Here is a 27,619-nt window from a genome sequence, read left to right as displayed (position 1 = left end):
TTTTGTATATTTTGATATTTGTTTATTTATATCATACACACACATATATATATATATATATTTTTATTTTTTTATTTTTTTTGGTGTTTTAATATGTTGGAAAAGTTATGTTCCAAAAATATTAAATCATTTGGAAAGCTTATCCAACAATATAATGTAACTGTACTGTTAGGATGTTGTTCTGTTTTCTGCCATGACTTGCAGTGAGGGCTGTTACTCCAACCCTTATGGACTACATTTACCACAAGGCTCAGCCAGACCAAATATGACCAAGTATGCCAACAGACAGTCAAGCCTATCAGGCGACTTCATCAACTCAACCATGCCCCATTCATTGCACAGGTTTCTACGACTTCCGCCCTCATTAGTATCGGCTTCTCACCTGCCGCGACGTCAGCACGCTAGAAACGCGATCGCTGATTGAACGAGAAGCGGCCCGTTTTCCCGTCGTCCTTTGCGCCTCGCCGAGATCTGGGCCGCTCTCGCGGGATCTCGCCCTCTTCCTAGGCCGTCACTGAGAGAGGACGGTGAGTAGACCTGATCCTCGGCTATTTTTCTGTTTGACTTGTTTAACGATTCCTCCGGTCAATCCGTGAAATGGCAGATGGGATCGGTAGCACAAGGCCTCCCCTTGCCGAGGGAACCCACATCTCGGTATAGGGGGCTCCTTGTGCGGAGGATGGAGGCTGATTGTGTGTAGCGGCCGGCGAGTGATGGAGGCTGTAGGGGGGAATACTCAGAGTTCTGGGAGAGTGAGGCCTGGGCTAAACACGTGTGATTCAGACTTTCTGGCTCCGTGTGTTTAGAACTCCACATATAATGGCTTTATTATACTTTATAGACCAGCATGTAGTTCTTATGGTGAGTGAGTTTTATGTAGGCCTATGTCCTATCTAATGTGTTTCGTGCATGTTCCTATAACCCGATTGATCCATACTATGTGCAAGTATATATGTTCAACAATGTAATTTATTAACTTGCTATAGGAATAGAACTGACAAAGCAAATTTAAGAATGATACTAAGTTTTGAATCACTTGATCAATTGAATATTCTTTAAATATTGCACTGTTAAGCTAGTTTCTTTAAAATAGTTTTTGCTATAATATCTTGCAGATTCGACTTAACCCACAAATACTCTCCCATTGTGTAAAACTGGAAACAAACCAACGTGGGTATCCTGTGAGGTTGCTCTCATGGGCTCTGCCCTGGTGGCGTATGGGAGCGTAGTGTCTTTGGGCACTGTGACGTATATTCCCCTTCCACAACGTTGGAGAGCAATGCGTGTCCCCGGGCCCTATGGTCTGGTGTGGACAGCGTCCTGTATATTCCTACAACTTTCCAGTGCCTTCGGGTAGTGACTGGGGAGAAAAACCATGCAGGATACAGAAAATTAAAATACACATAGCAGCAATGTTTAATGGTTTCAGTGTATGTACAGTAGTCCTTTAATAATTCAGCATTGTCTACCTCTGATCCTTTGAGTGGAGTTTTATTCCTTGCAGCTTTTTTTTTGTAGTTAAGTTGTTGCATAGGATGCACCTACATTTGTTTTATAATGCTCTATTGCTTCTCTCTTCTGTTTTCAGAAAGGCCATGTTCAGTACAAGCGCCAAAATCGTGAAGCCAAATGGCGAAAAGCCTGACGAGTTTGAGTCGGGCATCTCCCAGGTGAGTAAAAATAGTTTAATGTGGGTTTAAAGATACATTCGAGTTCTGATTAGAAAATACCACTTCTTGGCCTGTTCATGATGCCTTCAGTTGCCATTTTGATTATCTTTGCAATAATGACAAACGCAAAAAGCTTGAAAATTTAATTTGTCACCTATGGAAGGTGAGCCTGTAACCAACCAAAACTGTGTGACAGGCCAGATTCAAGCTGGTATTAAATGTGCTTTTCTTCCAAGTTATTTGTGGAAGTGGATGTATGCATGTCCATCGATCACCAGTGGTTATACTCTTGGGCCTAGGCATAGTGGGGTGGCACAGTTAGGATTGTTGGTGTAAACCTATATTTCAGCATGGATATGTAAAAGCTGAATCTGGCAATGCATTTTTTTTCTGGACATTTTCCCAGCACTGTTTAAGTATATAAATCACTATATATCCTTTATTTCAATGTATTCTCACTGTCAGGTTTGCATTCAAGATATGTCTACGTTATCTATAAACTGTCATGGAGATGTAGTGTAATTATTCAAACTACTCCTTTTAACGCATTTGTAGATACATTTCTTGAGAACATTTTATGTAGTTAAAAAAAGTGTGAGCATTCCATTAACGTCCTGTGCCATTTATTTATATCTCTGTGCATCTTATCTAACCTTAAAGTAAACCTAGAAAATGTATACTACAGAAAGAGCATTTGATCTTCAAATCCCACTGCTTTCACTTGGAACTATAAACAAAAACCAACATGGACATCCCATGAGGTTGCTCTCGTTGGCTCTGTCCAGGTGGCGTATGGGAGCGTAGTGTCTTCGGGCACTGTGACGTACATTCCCCTTCCACACTGTTGGAGAGCAATGCTTGTCCCCGGTCCCTATGGTCTGGTGTGGACAGCGTCCTGTATATTCCTACAACTTCCTAGAGCCCTCGGGCAGTGACTGGGGAGACAAACCATGCAGGATACATCATATTCTAAGTGCTATTTTGTCAGACAAGGTTATGTAATTATTTTTTTTGTAGTGCTTTTCATGCCTGCACAACTTGTGTATTTTCTTATTCCTAAATTTTACTTTTTATTGTAGGCTCTCTTGGAGTTGGAGATGAACTCTGACCTTAAAGCTCAATTAAGGGAACTAAACATCACAGCAGCAAAGGTAAGCTGTAAAAAAAAAAGAGTACATGACTACATATTTGTCCACAAATCTGCACTTTGTGTAATCACTTAAAAGATGCGTAATACAAGCACCGCATGCACAGTTACCCTGCTTAAATACTTGCAGTAGTGAGTACATGCTAGCAGTTGTGTGAAGTGTTTGATACTGTCCAGGTAGCCTCTCTGGATGTTATGTATGTTTTAACTGCTGGCAGAGGAGAGGTAGGGAGTCGAGGAACTTCTCAACTACGCATTTGCTTTCCCACTGGACAGAATGCAATTTTCTATGTGTTGCTTAAACTGTTGAAATTGTAATGTGTTATTCTGTAAGCTTCCTGATATTTAACATTGTAGGAGCACTCATTAGGACAAGATGTTTAAAACTTAAGTACCTGTATACTTGAACAACGTGGGTATCTCATGAGGTTGCTCTCATGGGCTCTATCCTGGTGGCGTATGGGAGCGTAGCATCTTAGGGTGCAGTAACGTATATTCCCCTTCCACAACGTTGGAGAACATGCATGTCCCCGGTCCCTATGGTCTGGTGTGGACAGCGTCCTGTATATTCCTATAACTTCCTAGAGCCTTCGGGCAGTGACTGGGGAGACAAACCATGCAGGATACATCTGATTTTTTTGCTATGATTTTACAGGAGTAAATGGCTTTAGTGTTCTTGCATTGGACAGTAATATTTATAATAGTTACACAGAGGGGAGTGACTGCAAAAATAGTTTGCCCCTATCCATTCCATTTATATTTTGTGGTTCCACTTTTTTATTTGTGTCTTGAGAAAGCTGTTATTTTTCAAACAGGAAATTGAAGTTGGTGGTGGAAGAAAAGCCATTATCATCTTTGTTCCAGTGCCTCAGCTGAAGTCTTTTCAGAAGATTCAAGTGAGGCTCGTGCGTGAGCTGGAAAAGAAGTTCAGTGGCAAACACGTGGTCTTCATTGCTCAGGTTGGTTGAACAAAGTGTTTGCAACAAACAGCTCCTATCAAGTAACGGTGTCGTAAGCAAAAAATAAAAATTAGGTTAAAGTTATTTTTAATTTGATCAATGGGGAATTCCACTGAGTGGAGTCCTCTGTCAACTGTCTATTGCCTATTTAAACGAGACATTCTTATCAATTCTTTCTGAATTACAGTAAGTAATCACTATCACTAGGAAAACAGTCCTGTTACCTAGATAAATTTGTCGTTTTAGAATGGCATTGCAGGTTTAATGAATACACTCCCATCCAATAACCTTTCATTGAGTGAATCGGTATCACAGCTGACAATCTCAGCCTATCAGTTTCCATCCTTTGCAAGTAGTGGTACAGAGACAGAAGGCACTGCTGTTGGGCGCTCAGACGAATGGCGTTGACTTTAAAGAGACTCTGTAGGCACCCAGACATCTTCCATCTCAATCTAGTATTCAGAACACTATAGTGTTTTGAAACCCTTTTACACCTGAAAGTAAGATGGCTCACAGCTACTCCATCCCCAATATCCAATTAATTGAGATTTTAAGCATTGATAACTGAAGTCGCCTGGGAGTGTCCCTTTAATTGTGCTGGCAGGTGTAATGGCCCGGAGGCTGGTTGGATTTGTTCTGTTTATGAACTGCAGCATCAGTCCTATTTAAGTGTGCATTCTTTGAGCTACTTGACATCTGCCAGACCAGGTTATCCACTAAACTAAGAATTGTTGGAATTTCAAATGTAAGGCCAACATAGTAAAACTGGAAATGTTTATTTTGTCTTAAATGTAAAATTCAGTTTGCATTCCAGGCAGTTAACTTTAGTGCAAAACCCTGTACATATTTAGGAATTTTGTTGGCTTATGCACTAAATGGTGAATTGAACAATTCATGGTAAAATCGCTAGCCTATGACAAAAGTTGCAAAATGGTGGAAAAGTTATTTAACGTGTTTTTTAGTGAATATTTAGTTCAAGGCAACTAATCTTTTTATTTTTTTATGTGCATTTTAATTTCAGCTAACTATTTTATGCAAATCCAATTATAATTGTTTTAACCCAACGTGGGTATCCTGTGAGGTTGCTCTCATGGGCTCTGCCCAGGTGGCGTATGGGAGCGTAGTGTCTTCGGGCACTGTGACGTATATTCCCCTTCCACAACGTTGTAGAGCATGCGTGTCCCCGGGCCCTATGGTCTGGTGTGGACAGCGTCCTGTATATTCCTACAACTTCCTAGAGCCTTCGGGCAGTGACTGGGGAGACAAACCATGCAGGATACATTATGCGTACTGACTAAATCTTAAACATTAAAGGCTACCATTGACAGTCCAGTCTGCCACCTATTGGCTTTCTTTAGTGCTTATATGGATCATGGATCATTAACCTGGAAGTCTCTTTGCTAGTTAAACATGCTGGTCTGTTAAAATACATGTTACAGAAATTGTTGTAACATTAAAGATGTAAGGCCCTATGGCATTCCATGTTTATCTTTGCAACTTTGTACTCTAAATTGTTTAACATCTATTTCACCAAACACCGTAGCTACTAAATCTTGTTGTAGTGTTTATAGTACAAGTAGGATATAGGTACAGTATAATTCCCCTCTCCCCCCCCCTTGAGATAATGTATTGCAGAATTGTCACATTCCTGTTTATTCACCATAAATATTGGTACTGATAAGCAAATTTAGGCTTCACTGAATCCTCTTACTGCACCTTGAAACTCCGGCCACCAAAATAACTAATTCATTTGAGGTTTTGGCCTCATTAATATGCTGTATTGCACGAATATGCTGCTTTGGCATAAAATGGAAAAATAATACAGCACCATAAGCATGTCTCTTTGGCAATGTTTGCAATGTTAGCCACTAAAACTATTGCATGCCCTGAACTACATTGCAACCTATGTTAGAGGACACCAAGGGAGACATGGAAAGCATACCACTAGTTTCTCTGTTTGCAGACCGGTTGTGAATTAAAAAATAAATAAAACGCTCACTAAGTTGTGTTGCTGCTGAGACAGTGTGCATACATTTGATAAGAAGAAACTATTTTTTGACATGAGGTGGCAAGGCAAAGGAGGCAGGCTTATTGTGCAGCGTTCTTCAAAAAAATTAATAAATATATATATTCACTCCTGGGCAGCAATGACTATAGTACACATCAGCTAATACATATAGTAAAAAGTTACCTGTGCTCTGTCCTTAAAAAAAAAAAAAAAATATATATATATATATATCTCTTTAGTTTAATCTTTTTATTGTGTGTGTGCAAAAATGATGAATTTAGGCATTCTCAAAATATAGCATATTAATGAAGCCAAAATCTATCAAATGCATTAAAGTTGTACTGGTGCCTGGAGTGTCCCTTTTAATATACAGTATATAGGGAGCCAGAACTGTTGAATTCATGCATGCTTGGAGTTTCATTTTAATGTATTTGTAGTACAAATGATACAAAGAAGACCTCGCCATCACTTAAAATTGGATATTTAAATCCCATTAGTGCTTCAAAAGAAACAAGAAGCTCCCCATCTCCAGTAAAAAAATATATTTAGGTGTGAAATCTTCTTTTTCTGACAGAGAAGGATTCTGCCCAAGCCAACCAGAAAAAGCCGCACGAAAAACAAGCAGAAGCGCCCCAGAAGGTGAGGAAATCTCTTTACTCCTCTGCAAATCAAACTGGATAATGGTTTGTTGGGATGTGTGGATTATTTGCGTTTTTTAGGATGTTAAATTGTGCAGGCATTGCTGCCCTCAAGATGTTTATCCTGATCCTATTCTTCAAACCACTCTAGTAGTTTTTTTTTGTTTTTTTATTATAAATATAGTGTTCCAGCAAATATGGCATGGAGATACCTGTCACAGTTAAAGTATTGATCTGTACATTTATGCAAGCGTTAGTGGAAATATGGCAGTTGTCATGGTTATGTACGATCAAATCATTCTCGTGCAGCAGTAGGCTTTGTGAAATACCACACTAAATATTTGAGAGTTTTTGGATGGTGGATACACAAAGTACAGCCTTAGATGGCCCTTTCAAGTAGACCTGTATCATCTTGAAATTCTGGAGTGGTTTGATACAAGCCGAGCGACCTACTGATGGTTAGCATGCTAGTTTCTTAACCAATGTGGGTATCCCATGAGGTTGCTCTCATGGGCTCTGCCCAGGTGGCTTATGGGAGCGTAGTGTCTTCGGGCACTGTGACGTATATTCCCCTTCCACAACGTTGGAGAGCAATGCGTGTCCCCGGGCCCTTGGTCTGGTGTGGACAGCGTCCTGTATATTCCTACAACTTTCCAGTGCCTTTGGGCAGTGACTGGGGAGACAAACCATGCAGGATACATTATGTGTACTAACTAAATCTTAAACATTTAAGACTACCATTGACATTCCCAGCTGCCACCTATTGGCTTTTTTTTTTGTGTTCATATGCATCATTAACCTGGACTTATCTTTGCTAGTTAAAGAATACGGGTCTGTTAACATACATGTTAGTGATTATTGTTCTAAAATTAAAGACATAAGGACATATGACATTCCATGTTTATCTTTGCAGTTTCTAGTTTGGCTTTTGCAAAAGATGTACTCTTCCATAAACACAGACCAGGGGCCAGCACTGAGCCCCTGAATATAGTTTGTGGAAAGAAATGTCCAGGCACTCCAAGGTTATGAATAGGCAAAGTTATTGAATCTAAATGTCCAGCAATGTTTTGACCTAAAGTATTTAATGAATATACTTACCAGAGGGCTAAAAGTCCTTAATTCTGAATTTCTACCTGTGTAGTAAAAAAATCCAGTAGTTCTTCTCTGCCATTAATTAGTTCCCTTGATATCTAAATGCCATTGCTTTTGCTTACAATTAAAATGTGCTTATTGTATAATGTTTTCAGATCAAACTTTCAAAGTGTTAAAAGTGCAGCAGTCAGCTGTAAATTAGTTTGGTTCCATATTTCTTACCCTATACATTTGTGTGTGTTTTTTTTTTTTTTTTTTAATTTGGTTTATTTGATAAATGTCTCATGTCTATTGCTTTTTACAAAAGAGACAAGTGTAGGATGAGACCAAGGAATTTTGTCTTAACGAATATCACCCTTTCTTACTTTAGTCGCACCTTGACTGCTGTACATGATGCCATCTTAGAAGATCTGGTGTTCCCAAGTGAAATTGTGGGCAAGAGAATCCGTGTAAAATTGGACGGCACCCGGCTTATCAAGGTCCATTTGGACAAAGCACAACAGAACAATGTTGAACACAAGGTAGTAGTTTAAATTCTTTATTGTTTCTACTTGAGAATTCTACAAATTGGTAATGTTCTGAAACCAGTTTTTATAGTAAGACCATGCTTCTCTTGCATACCAGTTACTTAACGTTTTGACTTCAGTTGAGTGATTGTCTTTCTTGTTGTGATTAACCAACGTGGTCATCCCGTGAGGTTGCTCTCATGGGCTCTGTCCAGGTGGCGTATGGGAGTGTAGTACCTTTGCGTGCTGTGACATATATTCCCCTTCCACAACGTTGTAGAGCATGCGTGTCCCCGGTCCTTTGGTCTGGTGTGGACAGCTTCCTGTATATTCCTACAACTTCCTAGAGCCTACAACTTCCTAGAGCAGTGACTGGGGAGACAAACCATGCAGGATACAATACTATGTGGTTGCATTTAATTCACTGTATTCTCTAAACCCTAAAAAGTTATCATAGTTACTATAAATCTTTCTCTTAAATAACATGTGCATTTTAAAACATTGACAAATGTGTCATCTTTTTTTTTTTTTTTTCTTATGAAGCTTTATACTAGCTTGAAAAATAAGGTTGATCATTCATTTTCCTTCAGTTTTACAAGATCGAGGCCTCCAAATTAATCTGTGGGTTCTGATTTTCCTCCTTCAGGTTGAAACATTTTCTGGTGTCTACAAGAAACTCACAGGCAAAGATGTGGTTTTTGAATTCCCAGAGTTCCAGCTGTAAAGTGCGAAATGATATAATAAAAAATATTCCTTGTTACATTTGTGTGGTTTGTTTATTTTTTTATTTTTTGTTCTACTTCTCATGGCATAGTGCTGTTTTGCAAGACTATTTGAAGTTGTTGGTGTCTGATTTAACTGATGCTTAGGTATGTGCTGCAGCTTTTTTCAACCGTTGACATATTCTGCAGATGACTTCCTTGTGTTTTTTTGTCATTTAATGGTTTCTATTTTGATCTGCTTCAAAGTGAACCTGTCACTTGGCTCTCCGCTTCTTCTGCGGTCTTCATTGATATGCCATATTTAGGGAACCTTCACCAAGGCAGACCTCAATGACAGCAGATTTGTTACCAGTATGCTGGCATCATACAGTGTGATTTCAGTCTTTTTTTCTTTTCTTTTTTTTTTTTTTAATACTCTAACCAGCGCTAGCAATGGGTGTGGGCTGTGGTTGCTGTTTTGTGGAGTGCAGATGAAATGTTTTTGGTAGGTCTCTTCTCTCCCTGTCAATCAAGTATTCCCTTAAAGGGAAACAGGGGTAAAATTGACTTATTTTGTAATTTGCTATAAAAACTGACAGACATAACACTGCAGCAATACATTTACACACAGCCCTACTCCCCCTATTTTAATCAAATTCTAAGCAACTACCAGCTTAGTGTAGATTTAAATCCTTTTGCACATCACCTTTGCAATAATGCAATGTTGTGACATTTCTTTGTGAATTTTTAAACCTTTTCAAGTGTAAGTATTCAATATGTGTAGTGTACTTTCTAATCTGAAGTATGACATGTGTAGATGTGCTAGTACTCGAGCAAGAAGTCAAAGTTTACTTTGCTCATCTGATTTGAGAATAAAGGTGAAGTGAAACTGTTCTGTATATCAACGTGGGTATCCTGTGAGGTTGCTCTCATGGGCTCTGCCCAGGTGGCGTATGGGAGCGTAGTGTCTTCGGGCACTGTGACGTATATTCCCCTTCCACAACGTTGTAGAGCATGCGTGTCCCCGGGCCCTATGGTCTGGTGTGGACAGCATCCTGTATATTCCTAAAACTTCCTAGAGCCCTCGGGCAGTGACTGGGGAGACAAACCATGCAGGATACACATTTTATTTTTTTAAGCAATATATTGTGTGTGTGTGTGTGTGTGTATGGAGAGTTTTTGTTCAGCTTTTAATTGAGACATTGATGTAACATCTATCCGCAGAACGCTAACTAATCACAAATGTATTGACTTAAACCTGTATGTTTAACAAAATGTATAAGATCACAGGTTTTATTTCTAAATTCCACTTCTGGCTTTTGAAGTATCAGGTAAGTAAGGAGAAAGTTCCATGTAGGATGGTTATTGGCACGTTTTTTTTTTTTTTTTAATGTATATGTATGGGAATCTTATGCTGTTATATTACATATTTTTATGGTCTCTAATAAATGTTGATCCAGATCTGAATGTTTTCCTATGACGTTTATTTTGGTGAATAGACTTTTGTTAAAAGTGGAAGCTATTGATTTAACCCCTTAATGGCGTTCTATGCCGTCCCGCATTAAATGGGCTTTAAAGCTGTTGCGGCGGCATAGAACGCCGTAACGGCTGCAGCCCCCAGAGCACCCGGGTTACTTCCTGGCGCTCTACTTCAGGAGGACTGCCTGACAGCCCAGGCAGCCATCCCATGGCAGAAGAAGGCCCCCGGGGGCCATGTGGTCGCTCTCAAAGAGCGATCACATAGCCACTTATAGCTGACTGTGGATCTGCCAGCAGGGGGACTGTCTGAAAGGTCACGCTCCCCCTTCTGGTGGGAGCTGTAAAAAAAAAAAAAGACGTGTAAAATTAAAATAGAAATGTATTTATAATATATGTGTATATATTATAACATCATACAAAGTGTATTTTAATAATATAAGTACATAAATTAGTATTAAAATACACTTAGAATGACGTTACATATATAACATATATTGTATAAAAAATGTACACATTTATTGTGTATGTGTAATTTCAATAATAAATAAAAATAAAATAAATAATTGAAACAAATTTAATATAAATTATATATCATATGTAATTTCATTCTAACTGTATTTTGTTATGTAGTTATTTATGTAAATATATATAGAAGTATACATGTAGAATTTAAATACTGTATATACTCGAGTATAAGCCGACCCGAATATAAGCCGAGGCCCCTAATTTTACCCCCCAAAACTGGGAAAACGTATTGACTCTAGTATAAGACTAGGGTGGGAAATGCAGCAGCTACTGGTAAATTTCTAAATAAAATTTAGATCCTAAAAAAATTATATTAATTGAATATTTATTTGCAGTGTGTGTTTGTGTTGCAGAGCCTTGGTGGGGGGGTGGGCATTTTTATTATTTTTTTTTAATAATTTTAATTTTTTTTGTTATGATTTTATTTTTTTCGTCCCCCCCCCTCCCTGCTTGATACATGGCAGGGAGGGGGGCTCTCACTCCCTGGTGGTCCAGTGGCATTGGCAGTTCAGTGGGGGTGTGGGGGGCTGTCAGAGCACTTACCTCTCCTGCATCTCCTGTCAGCTCCCTTCTCCTCCACGCCAGTCCATGCAGCTCCTGTCAGCTCACAGTGTAAGTCTCGTGAGAGCCGCACTATGACCCCGCGGCTTATACTGGGAGCTGACAGAGGTGCTGAACTGACCGCCGCGGAGGAGGAGAGAGCTGACAGGAGCTGCAGGAGAGGTAAGTAACCGCACACAGCCCCCAGTCTGTATTATGGCAATGTAAATTGCCATAATACAGACAGTGACTCGAGTATAATCAGAGTTGGGGTTTTTCAGCACAAATAATGTGCTGAAAAACTCGGCTTATACTCGAGTATATACGGTACCTATTAATGTATATTTAATCTTTTAACAATTGTTATTTGATTAATTAAAATTTGATTGACATGCCTGACAACACAGGGAGAAAGTGCAGAGAATTTAATTTGCAAGCACTATATTTGACCCTGTAACTCTCAGACACCATAAAACCTGTACATAGGGGCTACTGTCTTACTCAGGAGACTTTGCTGAACTCAACGATGATATTTTAAAGTGCTTTTTTGCATTTTTTACAAACTAACAGCATTTTTATGGACTATATTATTGTTGTAATATGTTTTACGGTTTTAAAACACTAATATTTGTGTTTAGTGGAGTCTCCCGAGTATAACAATACCCCCCCATGTACAGGTTATATGGTGTTTTGGAAAGTTAGAGAGTCACATATAAGGCTTGCATTTCATTTTTTTGACATTAAAATTTGCCAGATTGGTTGCCTTTGAGAGCGTATGGTAGCCCAGGAATGGGAATTACCCCCATGATGGCATACCATTTGCAAAAGTAGACAACCCAAGGTATTGCAAGTGGGGTATGTCTAGTCTTTCTTAGAGGCCACTTAGTCACAAACACTATTCTATACACCGTAGAACATTTGTCAACCAATCAGATTGAAGCATTCAACGGCTCTGTAGTATAAGCTGCAATCATTCATATATAGCAGCTGCGGTCATAGCAGAGTTCCAGTAAACCTGGCTGTTTAGTTATGTCGGCTGAGCTGTGGACCATCTGTGTGCAATCAGTAATTTAGTTCTCTTGAGGAAGGAGACTTTACAAATGTGGGAGCAATGTGCGCCAATAGACGTCAGGCAAACTGAGCGAAGTGATTTGATGGTCTCACATCCTTAGTGGACTATCATATACTGGCACTGATTTTTTATGAATGCAATAATACAAAGGGGTTTTGGTGTTCATACTGACCCTTTTATTCATGACAATCTCAAATGGTAGTTAGTTAGGTAAGGTGATGATACAACTAATTACATCAAATGTACTGCTAGAAATGTAACGTCATACATAACCCTTAAAATACTCTAAATTATGTTGGTTAACAAGGTGGAACAGTAACACTATTGAATCCTATAACGTCTGTTGTGGTAAATACAATAGTCACAAATGCCCATATCTAATTGTCTAGAGTGGTGAAACCCAGCCACAAGACCAGATCCAAATAGTCAGATTCAGTGGGTCGGATAAGTACTAGATAAACAATCTCATGATTGTATAAAGACCCACAATAATTCCAAAAGGTGTCCAGTAGTATGAATGTAGATTCGATGATATAATTAGCCAAAATTTCACAGAGTGTGTGTGATCGAATAGATGTGCAAAGAGAGCAGAAGAGTAATGGCACTGTATATACACACACTAGGTTTCTCACCTCGTTACCTTGTACCAGCCCAATTGATATCAAATACAAGCTGCAGCAGTGTGGAATTCAGGAATATTTGTGCATTTAGCAGTGTTGACTATACACTTTGCGTTCTAAATATACATAAAGCTTCCACATGAAGGAATTGGCTCGATGCTCCAAATGTGCCAGTAAGTAAATTCAGATGAATACAAAAGTATAAACTTGGTAAATCCCAGCAGACTAGAGGCTGAATATAAAGATTAAAACACCTCAAAATCTACACATATTCCAGAATGGAGTTTGTCAAGAAGATCATATCCAACATCTGTAAAGGGAGCCTATACACTGATCAGTCACAACAGTTAACCCCTTCACGACGGGTGACGGACGAGGTCCGTCATCCTGGGGATGCCCTTAACGACGGGTGACGGACCTCGTCCGTCACGCGGTAAAATTAACCCCAGATCGCGGCGATCGTGGGGTTAATGGTGCTCCGGTCTGCCTCTGCATTAGAGGCAGACCGGGAGCACCGGATCGGGCTGTCCCAGCTCATGTGCCCGCTCTGACAGCATGTCAGAGCGGGCACATGTGCTCTGTATACTCACCTCCGCCTCCCTGCACTTCCGGGTTCACTGTGAAGTGCAGGGAGCCGGATCAGTGATGATCCTGCCCCCTGGTGTTAAAAAAAAAAAGTTAAATTAAAATCCCACCCCCCTTTACCCATATTAATAAAAAATTAACCCCTTCCCTGCCAAATGATCACTGACTACAGTGATCAATTGGCAGGGATTACATTTTAATATGATCTGATTTTTTTTTTAACCCCTGAGGGTTAATTCTTTTTTTTTTTAACCCTCAGGGGTTAAATTTATTTTATTAATTAATTTAAATATTTTAAAATGATAAATTTAGCTAGCTGGGGAGGGTGGAAGTTAGTGGGGAATTGGGGGATTTAGTGTTAGGCTAACTAGGGGTTAACGTTAAAAAAAGTTTTAAAATAAGCTTTAAAAAGTTAAAAAATTAAGTAAAAAAAAAGTTTTAATAACGTTTAAGTAAAAAATAAAAAAAAAATAAACCCTTTACCCAGTCCAAATAAAAATTAACCCCTTACCTGCCAGTCTATCACTGCCTACAGTGATCAAAATACAGATCACAGTATTATACTGTGATCTAATTTTTTTTTAACCCCTGACGATTAACTTTTATTTATTTTTTAACCCTCAGGGGTTAAATTAATTTAATTAACTAATTTAAATATTGTATAATTAAATATTTTGCTAGCTGGGGTGGGTGGGAGTTATGGGAAAATGGGGAATTTACTGTTAGTGCTGCTTACTGCTAGTTAGGGGTTAACGGTAAAAGAAAAAGCTTAGAAAAATGTTAAATCTGTAAAAAAAAAGTTTTACGAAAGTTTAGGAAACTTTAAAAAAATTAATAAGCAAAACAAAAGTTTAAAAAATAGTTTTAAAAAGTAAAAAAAGTTTTAAAAAGTTACAAAATTAATTTAATAACGCTCATTACCACTACACCTGGTACAAGCTAGCGGAAAAATGATCCCACGCTAAGGTTCAAAATATGCCTTTTGAAATACCCTGGGATGTCTTCTTTAAGAAATGGTATGGCTTTATGGGGTATTTGGATTATATAGCCTGGTAAAATACTCTAAAATGGGACATGGGCACAGCGTAAAAATTTAAAGTTTGAAAAAAAATGGAATGGCTGTGTCCCAAATGTGCCCCTCCGATGTCCACATATACCTGGCAAAGGTACATACGGGGGTATTTTTGTACTCAGCCGACATAGCTGAGCAACATATAAAGTATTATAGAGTTGTGGTACACATAAGGTTTGCAAAATATACTGTGCAAACTCACTTTGTGTGTCAAAAAGGCAGAAAAAACGCTTATTACCACTACACCTGGTACAAGCTAGCGGAAAAATGATCCCACACTAATTTTCAAAATATGCCTTTTGAAATACCCTGGGATGTCTTCTTTAAGAAATGGTATGGCTTTATGGGGTATTTGGATTATATAGCCTGGTAAAATACTCTAAAATGGGACATGGGCACAGCGTAAAAATTTAAAGTTTGAAAAAAAATGGAATGGCTGTGTCCCAAATGTGCCCCTCCGATGTCCACATATACCTGGCAAAGGTACATACGGGGGTATTTTTGTACTCAGCCGACATAGCTGAGCAACATATAAAGTATTATAGAGTGGTGGTACACATAAGGTTTGCAAAATATACTGTGCAAACTCACTTTGTGTGTCAAAAAGTCAGAAAAAACGCTTATTACCACTACACCTGGTACAAGCTAGCGGAAAAATTATCCCACGCTAAGGTTCAAAATATGCCTTTTGAAATACCCTGGGGTGTCTACTTTAAGAAATGGTAGGCCTTTGTGGGGTAGTTTGAATTTAAAACTTACGAAGATGCTTGGAAATTGCATATAGGCCCAGCGTCAAAATTCAAAGTTCTGTAAAAACTGATATGGCTTGGTCTCCAATATGCCACTGTAGCTTCACAAAATAGTGCCAAAGACATTCATTGGGGATGTCGTTTTACTCAGAAGACTTAGCTGAGCATAATTTGGGGGGTTTGAACTTAGTGGCACATATGAAATATACAAAATGCCCAGCAAAAATGCAATCCGTATGTAAAAAATGCACAAAATTATTTTTTACCACATACTTTGGCATGTAATGGTAAAAAAATGGGGGCATGTTAAGGCACAATATGCACCTTATGAGATACCCTGGAGTGTCTACTTTTACAAATGGTAGGCCTTTGTGGGGGTTTTTGAACAGTCAAACTGTTATAATACCCCAAATGGAAGCATAGGCTCATTAAATCCGTCTCTCAAAATTCTACTGTGAATACTGAAAAAGACAGGTCTCCTGTATGGCACTGTAGCTTCACGAAATAGTGCCATAGACATACAATGGGGGTGTCCTTTTACTCAGAAGACTTAGCTGAGCATAATTTTGGGGGTTTGAACTTAGTGGCACATATGAAATATACAAAATGCCCAGCAAAAATGCAATCCGTATGTAAAAAATGCACAAAATTATTTTTTACCACATACTTTGGCATGTAATGGTAAAAAAATGGGGGCATGTTAAGGCACAATATGCACCTTATGAGATACCCTGGAGTGTCTACTTTTACAAATGGTAGGCCTTTGTTGGGGTTTTTGAACAGTCAAACTGTTATAATACCCCAAATGGAAGCATAGGCTCATTAAATCCGTCTCTCAAAATTCTACTGTGAATACTGAAAAGGACAGGTCTCCTATATGGCACTGTAGCTTCACAAAATAGTGCCAAAGACATACAATGGGGGTACCGTTGTACTCAGCAGAAGTAACTGAACACATAATAAAACTTTGTACAGGAATAGCACACACCAACTTTACAAAATACACATGAGAAGTTCTTTGTTATACGTTTGTGTGCGAAAACCCCCCAAAAACACAATTTTACTCCAATATTTAGCAGAGGTTGGCGGTAAAATGGCTACGTAGAAAGTGTCAAAACAACCTTAGGTAAATAGCCTGTGATGTCTACTTTATATAAATATATACTTTTGTGTGGCAATTTTGTTTTATTTTATGGCTATTAGGCTTACAAGACAAACATACCAAATTCTAAAATCGCTCCACATTAAAATTTTATTTTACTCCTTGTGCTTTGTGACCTGTAACTACCAAAAAAAACTTAAAATCCCAGACACATTATATATTCTGTAAATCAGAACAAATAAATGAATTTATTTTTAATTACTTTCCTTAACCTGCACTAATTATGCACACATTATGATTGCAAAAACTGTAAAAAAAAAACAATATTTTTCATTTTTTTTGCATTTTTCTGTATTTTTTTTATAATAAGTAAGCATTTATATATATATATGTTATATCAAATTAAAGCCCTTTCTGTCCTTTAAAAAACAGTATATAATATGTGTCGGTGCAATAAATGAGAGAGATGCAAATTGCAGTTGAACGCAAACAGCAAGAAAATGCAAAAATTGCTTGTGTCATTAAGCGTAAGTCAAGCTTCTGAAGCTCTGTCCTTAAGGGGTTAAACCAGAATATATATATATTTATTTATTTATTTGTAGTCGGGTACATAAGCCATAAAGTAGGATAAGTATACAACAATATGACAGTCGGTTGTGGTGTGCCGGAACCGACGTATGGGGTAGGCCTGTAATGAAAGAGGGCCTACCCATGAATGGTTATAGAGGGTTGTGGTGGGAGGGATGAACCCAGCGATTCCAGTACTGATTAGGAGGGTGCCTGAGCTTTTATAGCCGGGGTAACCCCTCCCACAATTGCAGGCTAAGCCTTTCTATTTGTAGTCGGGGACATAAGCCGTAAAGTAGGATAAGTATACAAGAATGACAGTAGGGTTGTGGTGTGCCGGAAAACACGTATGGGGTAGGCCTGTAATAAAAGAGGGCAAAAAGGTTGGAGTAAACAACAAACGTATATATAGCAACATCACTGCAAATGTGTGATCTTTGTGAAAAGCAAGTCTTATGGCTTGCCTGGTGTGCAGAATTTTGTTTACCGTATTAACTATCCACATATATATTTGTGTTCGGAAACATTAGTAATATATGTATATCGGGTTAATATAAAGTTGGTTGTACAAGAACAGGTGATTGCGCAGATAGGATATAGCTCCACAAATTTGTAGGACGTCCCTAGGTTCTGTAAAAATAGAACAACATAGGGTAGTATGCTAGACACATAATATTAAATTGAGAAACTTGGAAAAACGCACAATTTGATGAGCATTTATAAGTTTGCTCTAAACGGTATTGGCAGAGTGAATCATTCAGATGTACATATGTCAAGGCTATGTCCCCCCCAGGAGGTGTTTGCAGTCCTCAGTCAGGTAGATCAGGAACCAGGTAGCCAGGTACAGGTGAAAAATAAAATTTATTCACAATAAAACACAAATACAAATTTCAACTGAAAACATTCACATTTTTATAAGGCAAACAATCAAAAATTCATTACAGGTGTGTGTAAATCAATCCCTCCCCTTATTTCCATATAAGGAATATTTCCGGTCCTGGACTGTGTATTCCCGCCACCTCCAAGATGTCAGCTGTCATCACAAACTTCTAAAACGTCTTATTTGACTTTCACAAGATGGCCGCGGCACGCGTCTAATTTCAGTTAGTCACTTCCGGTTGTCGATTTGCTGATTACGTCACTTCCGGTTTCATCATTACTGTGAGACTGTCTGGCGATCACATGATGACGTATTCACGTTCGCTCGAAGAAGAGGGGGGCGGGATATACAACAGGTTGTCAGTTCATAGAGCAGCCATATTTAGAAATGGAAAATGGAAGGGCAAGAATAAAAAAAATCAGTAAATATGAAGACAAAAGATGATAAATAAAAAATAATGGCTATTAATAGCTAAAGCTTACATATAAGCTAAGACAACAAATCTTAATAGAGATAAAAGAATATATGTAAAAACACAAGGATAATCACTTTCATAGACTAAAAACATATGAGACATACAATAGGTATATTACAAAAATATAAAATACACAAGTGAAATTGACTAAAAATATAATTAAGACTTAAAACAAAGGTTAAAACTAATTGACTGCATTATTATTATAGGACCTATCTCAAAGTCAATATTTAACCCTTTAGGACATAAGGTTTGGAGTTCAAAAATCCAACTGGATTCCTTTTTACTTAAATTAAATGTAATATTCCCTCCTCTCCATTGTGTGTGGACTTGCTGTATTGCTATAAATTCTAACTCATTAGGGTTTGAATTGTGTTTAATTAAGAAGTGATTTGATACACTATGGTTAACAAAACCATTTCTTATATTTCTAACGTGTTCATACAGCCTTGTCTTAAGAGGTCTGGAAGTCTTGTCTATATATTGTAGGCCACAAGTACACTGCAATAGATATATAACATTTTTAGACTCACATGTAATAAAATAATTAATATTGTACCTTTTTTTTGTTATGTTGGATACAAAATTATCTTTCTTTTTAATGCCTACTTTAGTATTCTTACAAGCATGGCAATTCCCACAGTGATAAAAACCTTTAGTTGTCTTAGACCAATTACTTAAAAAATTATTGCTCTCTCCTTCCTGTTTGTCCACATAATTAGACGTTAAAATCTGCTTAAATTTTTTGCCCCTCTGAAAATAAACTTTGGGTTATCACCAATATATTCATGGACATCCTGATCTTGCTTTAAAATATTCCAATTCTTATTCATGATCCTTTTTAATGATCCTATATTACTGCCGTAGTCAAAGATCAACGGAATCTGTTTAGTAGGTATATTTTGATCTCTCTTTCTATAATTTAATGATTGGGGTCTATCTAAATTGCTTACTTTGTCTATATCTTTCAAGAGTTTTTCTTCACTGTACCCCTTTTGTAAAAATTGTTGTTTTAAAATTGACGACTGTATTGTAAAATCTGCGTGGTCTGAGCAGTTTCTTTTAAGTCTTAAAAATTGACCCTTGGGGATATTCTGAAGCCAAGGATCATAGTGGCAACTGCTGGTTTCTATAAAGCTATTACGTCCACTTGTTTGAAAAATGTTTGAGTATTTAGACACTGCAAGCTACTGTGAGACCAGATATGAGTGGCAATGTGCAATGGCAGAGGTCTGCAGAGTACACGCTGTAGGCCTGACACACCCGCTTTAAGGACACTGACTGCTATTAGCTTACACTGGAAAACTTTTTTCTTTGTAAAAGCACGCTATAGAGACACCAGATATGAGTGGCAACTGTCAAAGTACACTGGCAGGGGTCTGCAGGGCACACGCTGAAGGCCTGAAACACCCGCTTTAAGGACACTGACTGCTATTAGCTTGGATGTCTCTCTCCACTTTACTAGCCTGTTTCTGTCTTCCCATTGGACTTATTTTGTCCAGTATTTATACAACCGTAACAGCTCCTAAACAATCCTATTATTTTGACAATATTAATCTCTCTCTTCTCCCCCATAATGTAATTTTGTTCCTCCTTTTGTTTACTCCAAAATACTGACTGTGAGCTGTCCCTTCCGTCCCCACATGTTATATCTCGGTCTATATATTTGTTACACCATACAACATTGGAACATACTTTAAAACACTGACTGAATTCCCCAGGCTCTCCAGAATATCACTAACATTCAGTTGTTTCAGATTTCCTCCATACCTACCAAGTCACCTAGGGATCCCTCATCAGTCCTGTTCATTTTTAGGTTACCTTACCCTAGACTACTAATAGAGATATAACTCTGGCTGATACTCTTCTCTTTTAACTTATTCACACTTATTTTGGGTTTCACTTATAGTATTCACTATAGGTTTGCACCGTTTTTGTACACTAGCACGTTTTGGTTTCTTTTTAATAATTTTTTGGATTTAATAAAATGTATTTATTTTGTTCGTCTATCATCTATCAGTGTAATCCTTTGTCAGATTTACTCTGCATAGTTTACAATACCTCTCTTTGAATCAAGATTTGTATGAGTTATAACTCATTAACTAATAGGTATACTTCCTGTTCTCCTGTTTTGTTATACTTGGGGTTACCCCCCGATTTTTGAAGTATACCTTTTATCTGGCTCTACTTTCTCTCCTGTGAAATAATAGAGGTTTGGACAATATGCCCTAAAACAGGAAAAAAGGGAAATAGGAAAACAATTAGTAAAAACTAAACATGAATATAAAGTGATAAAGTATAACAGGTTGAAGCAAAGCAATGGGGGTGATCAGCCTCTTAGGATTATAAATAAAACTGTAGATTCAGGGTGTTTGTGGATACTTGCACATAATAATGTCCATAATATCCATGCAGGTTGGGAGGAAAAACAATATGAGACCAAAGTCCAGTTTAGAAATAAAGTAGGGTAGAATTGGATGAATCAAGATGGTTGCAGGTAAGTAAGGTTGGAGCAGGATGTCAGGATTCAGTTCAGTTAGGTACAGGTCTGTGTCAGGTTATAACAAATCTCAGTAAGAGCCAGGAGCAGAGCACAACCTCTCTCTCTCAATGTAAAGGCCCTGTTGTGAGCAGGCTGTAGCCTTATGAAGCCTCTTCATTAGTCCAAGCAGGTGAGTATGATAAGGTGACTTGCAAGGTTAGTGGTAAGGGAGGCCACTAGTGGTGAGAAACAAGTATTGCATGAAAAAATAAGAATAATAACTTGGTTGTCAGGATAGGATCATGACAGTGTGTTTGTGAGGGATGCTGTAGTATATATAAATATATCTATATATAAATATATATTTATATATACATACATATATATATATATATGCTTGATAGTAGTGTATGTGTGTGAGGGGCACAGAGTATTGGGAGTGCTGTGTGTATGTGTGAAGGGTGCAGCATGTGTGTGTGAGGGGTGCAGTGTATGTGTGTGAGGGTGCTGTGTGTGAGTGCTGTGGGTGTAAAAGGGGACTGTGTGTGTGAGGGTGATGTGTGTGAGTGCTGTGGGTGTAAAAGGGGACTGTGTGTGTGAGGGTGATGTGAGTGTGTGAGGGTGCTGTGGGTGTGTGTGTAGGGAATCTAGTGTGTGAAGGCCCCAGAGTGTGTATAGGAGATCTAGTATGTGTGTGTGTATGCAGAGGATTCAGAGTGTATATAGGGATCTAATGTGTGTATGTGTGTGTGTGTAGATTAGATGATCCAGAGTTGGGTAAGGGATCTAGGGTTTATCTGGAATGTAATGTATGTAGTGGTGCAGTGTTTGTTTGCGAGGGATGCTGTAGTATATATATGTATATATTCTTGGTTGTACTGTATGTGTGTGAGGGAAGCAGTGTGTTGGGAGTGCTGTGTGTAAGGTTGCAGCATGTGTGTGTGAGGGTGCTGCGAGTGTACTGTGTGTGTGTGAGTGCTGTGAGTGTAAAGGGGGCTGTGTGTATGAAGGTGCTGTGAGTGTAAGGGGGCTGTGTGTGTGAGGGTGCTGTGAATGTGAGGGTGCTGTGAGTGTGCTGCGTGTATGTGTGTGTGTGTGTGAGGGTACTGTGTGTGAATATGTTTGAAGGGATTGTGTATGTGTGGGGGAGACAGGTTAAATTAAATATAATAAATGTGTATTTATTTTTCTTAATAAAAAACAAACAAACATTATATCCCCCCTCCCTTCTTACCTTTTGCCTGGGAGAGGGGCTTTGCTGCTATCCCTGGCGGTCCTAGTGGTGAGTGAACTCTAGCCTGCGAGGCTAGAGTTCACTCTTGGAAGATCAGAGCGTTGCCATGGTAACTGCGGCAAGAGGAACCCGGCGGAGCTGCTGGCTAGAGCTCCCCCGGGTCCTCCTCTTGCATGTAAGTGCCTTTGGGCCGGTGAGGGAGATCTTTGATCTCCCCACTGGCCCATGAAGGCACACAGCAGGGCCAGCGCTCGGAAAGTGCTGGCTCTGCATGGACCGGCAGGGGAGATCCTGTACCCGGCCGGGCTGACAGGAAGTGTTCTCTCAGTGAAATTTCCTCCCCCCATAGTGTTTCTATCCCCCCTCCCATAATTCCCCCCCCCCTCCAAATATTTCCTTCCTCCCCCCATAGTTTTCCTCCCCTCCATAGTGTTCCTGCTCCTCTTTCCATAGTTTTCCTCCCCTTCCTATAGTTTTCCTCCCCCCACCACCAGTGCCCCTCTCTTTCCCCCCTTTGTCCCCGGTGTGTCTCCTACATTTCTTGTAGCGTGGCCGAGTGGAGCGGACCGTGCTACAGGAGCTTCTGTTTCCTGTACCCAGCTGGACTGACAGGAAGTGCTCTCTCAGTGAGCACTTCCTTTCAGTCCGGCTGGGTACAGGAATCAGAGGTTCCTGTACAGCGGAGCGCAGTGCTCCGCTCGGCCACGCTACACAAAGTGCCTGGCATGAAGGAGCGTTGTGCGCCCACCTCCTGCCGGTCAATCCAAACTAGCTCCCACCGGGTCAGTGCACTATAAGGCAGCTGCTTGTGCCGCCGGCCCTGATCTAAGGAAGTTTAGACATGAATGGCCTTACCCAGGAAACATAGGGACGTACTTCACCATCTATGTCAGCGTCTGTAATTTCAGTTATTGTTTATTCTGAAATGTTCTTCTATGTTTTTATACCACAGTGTCAACTACACATTTATGTGTATTATCTACACAGAAACTTAATAAAATACATTTTGAAGAAAAAACAAAAGACAATGCTGCATAGGATTAAAGGTAAGTTATACTTCATTCTTTAATTTTTAAAGGGGCATCTGGAATTCTAAACAGGCAGGAGTAAACTCGATCGTAATGTTCGTAATGTTAGAACGGCTCCTTTAATAACTCACTGTTCTCTACCCTTGTCTATTCCATTCCTCTAAAACAAAATGTATCTGCTTGCTTTGACATATGATTAGCTTAATATTCTCTGCAACTTCTATATCTGACTTTGTAAGATGTATCTAAATATTCTGGTGCTTTGTTCCCCGTGTAAAATGGTTTAATATAATGATAAAGAAAAAAAAAAGAAACATTAATAATAATAATAATAATATTAGGAATAAATGATGCAATAAACTTTTAGAACCTTTGCTATATCTTCTATTTCATTCTCGCTAAATGTTTTTCTTTAAAACCATTGTAGTTCTCTTGCAATTTTCTGCAGAGCCCTGCAATATCATATTACCAGTATTGCTATGTTCCTGATTAACTGGTGTCCTGCGGTAATATAAATGTGTATTTTAAATATGGCTTTTCTCGGTTTCATTGCAAAGCGAGGAGGTTTTATTGTTCAGGGATTTTGCAGTATTTACCTTTTGGAGAGTTGAGGCTTGGAGTCAGATTCTTGGAAGAGAAGGTGTTTGGGGGTGGCAGGGGGGGGGGAGGATTTAAATACTTAGAACATAAAAGTGATATTGTTCAGTTGTTTTCACTCCTCTGCAATTGACTATTTATAACACTTTCTTCCAATTACATTTTGTAAGTATTTGTTATATGAATCTCTACGTCTGTCTTGAGATGTATCAGTGAAACACAGTGTGAGTAAAAAACAGAGTTTCACTGCAATAAAACTGGCAATGTGCAGTGTGTATGTAGGCATTACAGAGCTCCACAGCAATAGCATTATAGTACAATATGTCTGACTGTGACACAGAGCCCCACTGCAGTGAAAGTCACAGTAATGTACGGCATGTATGAGTGTATCGCAGTGCTTCAGCAGAATAAAACTCACAGTAATGTGTGTGAATGAGTGTATCACAATGGTCCGTACATATTTACACAGTGCTGTGGATCTGTAATATATTTGTAAACATAGCACATTACTGAAGGGTTTTGTAATACGTTAGCAAAGTTTGCACCAGAGGCTGTACCCCAAAAAATGCCCAGTGCTCTGCAAACCAGCATGACCAGCTGTGAAGGAGACACATTGAGGTTTATGTATAAAAAGTATTTTGTTCTGAAAAGGTATTGCAAAGATATAGAAGGGACTGTTAGTTCCGCTAGTTTCCATGGTGATTGCCCCCACATTTAGTACTTTAGACCACTTTCCAGAACATGACACTTTATATACATAACCCCACTTGCTGCTTGCAACCACTGTCAGTGTCAGTGTCAATAAAGAAAGAGACGTACTCAGCCAGGGCATCCTAAAAGTATTGTTAGGAGCATGCAACCCTACTTTATGGTCTTTTTAGCGATATGGTGAAGAAGCACTTCCGTATTTCCTGTGTCACTACGCACTAAACATTGTGTTAGTTGCCGTTTGGTGAGATTCAGCTCAGAGTTAGAGCTGAAACCCTAGTAAAACAGGCTGAAAGGCCAAAAAAAAAAAAAAGATGAAAAAAGCAATACATAATGCAACCAACCAGTTGTATTAAAGTAGCAATCTACAAACTGTGGGGTTGATCATATGCAAAGGAAAGCAATTTAGAAACTCCTGAAGGCTGCATATTTTTGTCGTATTCATTTTAACAGTTTCAAATAAACTTATTGTGTGAAGGTTGGGAGGAGAGGAGAAGGGAGACAGTGCAGGACAAGCAACCACAGAATATAAGAAAACATATATACTTAAAATAAATTCATAGTCCAGAAATAAGGTCTTGATTCCATAGATAGAGCAACAGGTTCCTTGGAATACTCATTTGATTGTCATTTGGTGTTATGATAGTGTTAGCGTGCTGATGTAATTATTATGATTATCATTGTCTTTTATTTATAAAGCCCAATCATTCCCCACACTGTTACAGCATACAACATACTGATAAAAAGAGATGTTAGGTGCCCGGTTCAGGGGGTCTGGTTATCTTACAATTCTTATGTTACAGACAGAGAAGCTTGTGTTGCTTCATTTTCTTTTGTCAAAAGTTTGCTCAGTCTGTGAAATAAATATAAAGAATAGTTTTTTAAAAAAATGATATGGTATATATAATTTATTGCAGCATTTCTCTGCCAGTCAATGTCAGATATACGATTATAGCCTAATGTCTTAACCATGAAGAAAAACTATCCTGTCTGGTGCTCACTACTCCTAACTCGTACATTTGGTTAAAGAGGTGAGTGAGACATGTATGGACGTAGCTGGGAATGTGATGCGAATAAGAATAACCCCAAATAACCCCCCAATAACTACAGGATGACTCCTTCAGATTTTCAATGGTGGATATAGAAAGGCATTAGGAAGGTCAGATATTTGCTTGTCCAAAACTCTGTGAGGACATCTAGTGGAAAAGTTTCAACTCCCCTGCTGTAGGCGAATCAGCACATCCAGTTTGTGTAATTATACTTAAGGGCTTACCCTGAGGTAAAATCCACAATTTTATAAATTCAGTTGTAGACTATCAGATAATAAGCCAGGATCGATCTCCATACAGTACTCACATTTTATTTTGACTGCTTACCCTGTTCTCCCATTCTCTAGTTTGTCCCCTAGGTCATGTTCCTTTTGGATGTGTAGTGTGGGAGACTCCCACCATACACATCCAAAAGGAACATGACCTAGGGGACAAACTAGAGAATAGTGACTGGGCTGACATTTTAACTAACATACATAACATACAGAACCCAATCTACTTTAGTTAAAGAAAATAGTTAAAAGGTGCAGGCTTGCTGGTACATGTACCGCACTAGGCTGGCTAGAAATTTTGTTTTTTTCTAGTTCTACATGACATTTTAACTGTCAATGTCATAATTCTGTTTGCTTTTACTGCAATAAAATACACATATTTGTATTCAGCAAAGTCTCATGTGTAAAACAGTACCCCCTATGTACAGGTTTTATGGTGTTTTGGGAAGTTACAGGGTCAAATATAGCGCGTTACATTTGAAATTGAAATTCGCCAGATTGGTTACGTTGCCTTTGAGACTGTATAGTAGCCCAGGAATAAAATTTACACCCACAATGGCAACCATTTGCAATAGTAGACAACCCAAGTTATTGCAAATGGGGTATGTCCAGTCATTTTTAGTAGCCATTTGGTCACAAACACTGGCCAAAGTTAGCGTTGGCCAGTGTTTGTGACTAAGTGGCTACTAAAAAAGACTGGACATACCCCATTTTCAATACCTTGGGTTGTCTACTATTGCAAATGGTATGCCATCATAGGGGTAATTTTCATTATTGGGCTACCATAGGGTCTCAATGGCAACATAACCAATCTGGCAAATTTTAATGTGAAAAAAATGAAACACAAGCCTTATATTTGACGCTGTAACTTTTGAAAACACCATAAAAACTCTTACATGAGGGGTACTGTTGTACTCAGGAGACTTCGCTGAATACAAATATTAGTGTTTCAAAACAGTAAAAAGTATCACAGCAATAATATCGTCTGTGTAAGTGCTGTTTGTGTGTGAAAAATGCAAAAAAAAATCACTTTTTCTGGCGATATCATCGTTGTAATACATTTTACTGTCTTGAAACACTAATATTTGTGTTCAGCGAAGTCTCCCGAGTAAAACAGTACCCCCCATGTACAGGTTTTATGGTGTCTTGGAAAGTTATAGGGTTAAATATAGTGCTAGCAAATTAAATTCCCTATACTTTCGTCATGGGTTGTCAGGCAGGTCCCGCTAATTGTAATTAATTAAAATACCTAATTATGTAAAAATATTACATAAATATATATGTAGAATTAATATATGTATATGTCATTACAGGCAGTCCCCCTGCTGACAATGCAGCAGCCAGCTAACCCGGCCATGTGATTGTGAAGTCCTCTCAAGGACCTCACTCTCACAAGGCCGGGGGGGGGGGGGGGGCGAAGGAGGCAAGATCCGCTGCGGGGGTCTCCCTGGGATCCCAGGTGATTCCCCCGACCGCAATCGCCGGCGTGGGATCGCCGGTGACCGGGTAAGTAAGAAAAACCGTGAGGGCGTAATAGTACGCCCTCCAGTTTTAAGGGGTTAATTTTATATACCTGTTGCAAGGGGTCTGATTGAAACACCTGAATTCAATAATTAAGAGGTGTGTCCCAATACTTTTGTAGATATAGTATATCTGGTTGAGAATTTGTACGGAACCCGCTGGCATTGGGAATGCCTCCTTCTAAAAACAATGTGACAAATGGTTAATTATACTTACCAGCAACATGTACAGTTACTTCACAAGCCATGACATAATGTAGTAGCAAATTGGAAATCCATGTAGTTAAGTGTTCTTGCATAGCAAGACCACTTAATGTTATCTCACATATATATTATTAAGTG

At 38.8% G+C, this 27,619-nt stretch overlaps 1 protein-coding gene and 7 non-coding genes across 9 annotated transcripts; all 8 read left to right on the top strand.

Annotated features, from left to right (window-relative positions):
* The first annotated feature begins 439 nt into the window (after positions 1–439).
* Positions 440–8,780, top strand: RPS7 (ribosomal protein S7). 2 transcript variants are annotated; one of them, XM_063442198.1, is made up of 7 exons: positions 440–527; positions 1,589–1,670; positions 2,750–2,821; positions 3,633–3,776; positions 6,359–6,423; positions 7,885–8,038; positions 8,667–8,780. In XM_063442198.1, the coding sequence occupies exons 2-7, from the start codon at positions 1,596–1,598 to the stop codon at positions 8,742–8,744; spliced, it is 588 nt and encodes a 195-aa protein (XP_063298268.1). In that variant the 5' UTR covers positions 440–527; positions 1,589–1,595; the 3' UTR covers positions 8,745–8,780. The 2 variants fall into 2 exon arrangements, with proteins under 2 accessions (XP_063298268.1, XP_063298269.1); XM_063442199.1 differs by having other exon boundaries at positions 444–527; positions 7,885–8,035.
* Positions 1,166–1,390, top strand: LOC134593878 (small nucleolar RNA SNORA73 family). Its single transcript, XR_010090292.1, has one exon. It is a non-coding gene; the product is annotated as a small nucleolar RNA SNORA73 family (small nucleolar RNA).
* Positions 2,411–2,635, top strand: LOC134593874 (small nucleolar RNA SNORA73 family). The gene has a single exon (XR_010090288.1). It is a non-coding gene; the product is annotated as a small nucleolar RNA SNORA73 family (small nucleolar RNA).
* Positions 3,225–3,448, top strand: LOC134593877 (small nucleolar RNA SNORA73 family). Its single transcript, XR_010090291.1, has one exon. It is a non-coding gene; the product is annotated as a small nucleolar RNA SNORA73 family (small nucleolar RNA).
* On the top strand, positions 4,837–5,060 carry LOC134593876 (small nucleolar RNA SNORA73 family). The gene has a single exon (XR_010090290.1). It is a non-coding gene; the product is annotated as a small nucleolar RNA SNORA73 family (small nucleolar RNA).
* LOC134593875 (small nucleolar RNA SNORA73 family) lies at positions 6,902–7,125 on the top strand. The gene has a single exon (XR_010090289.1). It is a non-coding gene; the product is annotated as a small nucleolar RNA SNORA73 family (small nucleolar RNA).
* Positions 8,191–8,422, top strand: LOC134593879 (small nucleolar RNA SNORA73 family). Its single transcript, XR_010090293.1, has one exon. It is a non-coding gene; the product is annotated as a small nucleolar RNA SNORA73 family (small nucleolar RNA).
* Positions 8,781–9,622: 842 nt separating the features above from the next.
* LOC134593873 (small nucleolar RNA SNORA73 family) lies at positions 9,623–9,846 on the top strand. The gene has a single exon (XR_010090287.1). It is a non-coding gene; the product is annotated as a small nucleolar RNA SNORA73 family (small nucleolar RNA).
* The last annotated feature ends 17,773 nt before the right edge of the window (positions 9,847–27,619 follow it).

This window comes from Pelobates fuscus, chromosome 2 (genome assembly GCF_036172605.1).
Source record: "Pelobates fuscus isolate aPelFus1 chromosome 2, aPelFus1.pri, whole genome shotgun sequence".
In the NCBI taxonomy this organism is placed as follows: Eukaryota; Metazoa; Chordata; class Amphibia; order Anura; family Pelobatidae; genus Pelobates; species Pelobates fuscus.
The sequence above is the reverse complement of the archived record's forward strand: the minus strand, read 5'-3'. Positions and strand labels throughout refer to the sequence as shown.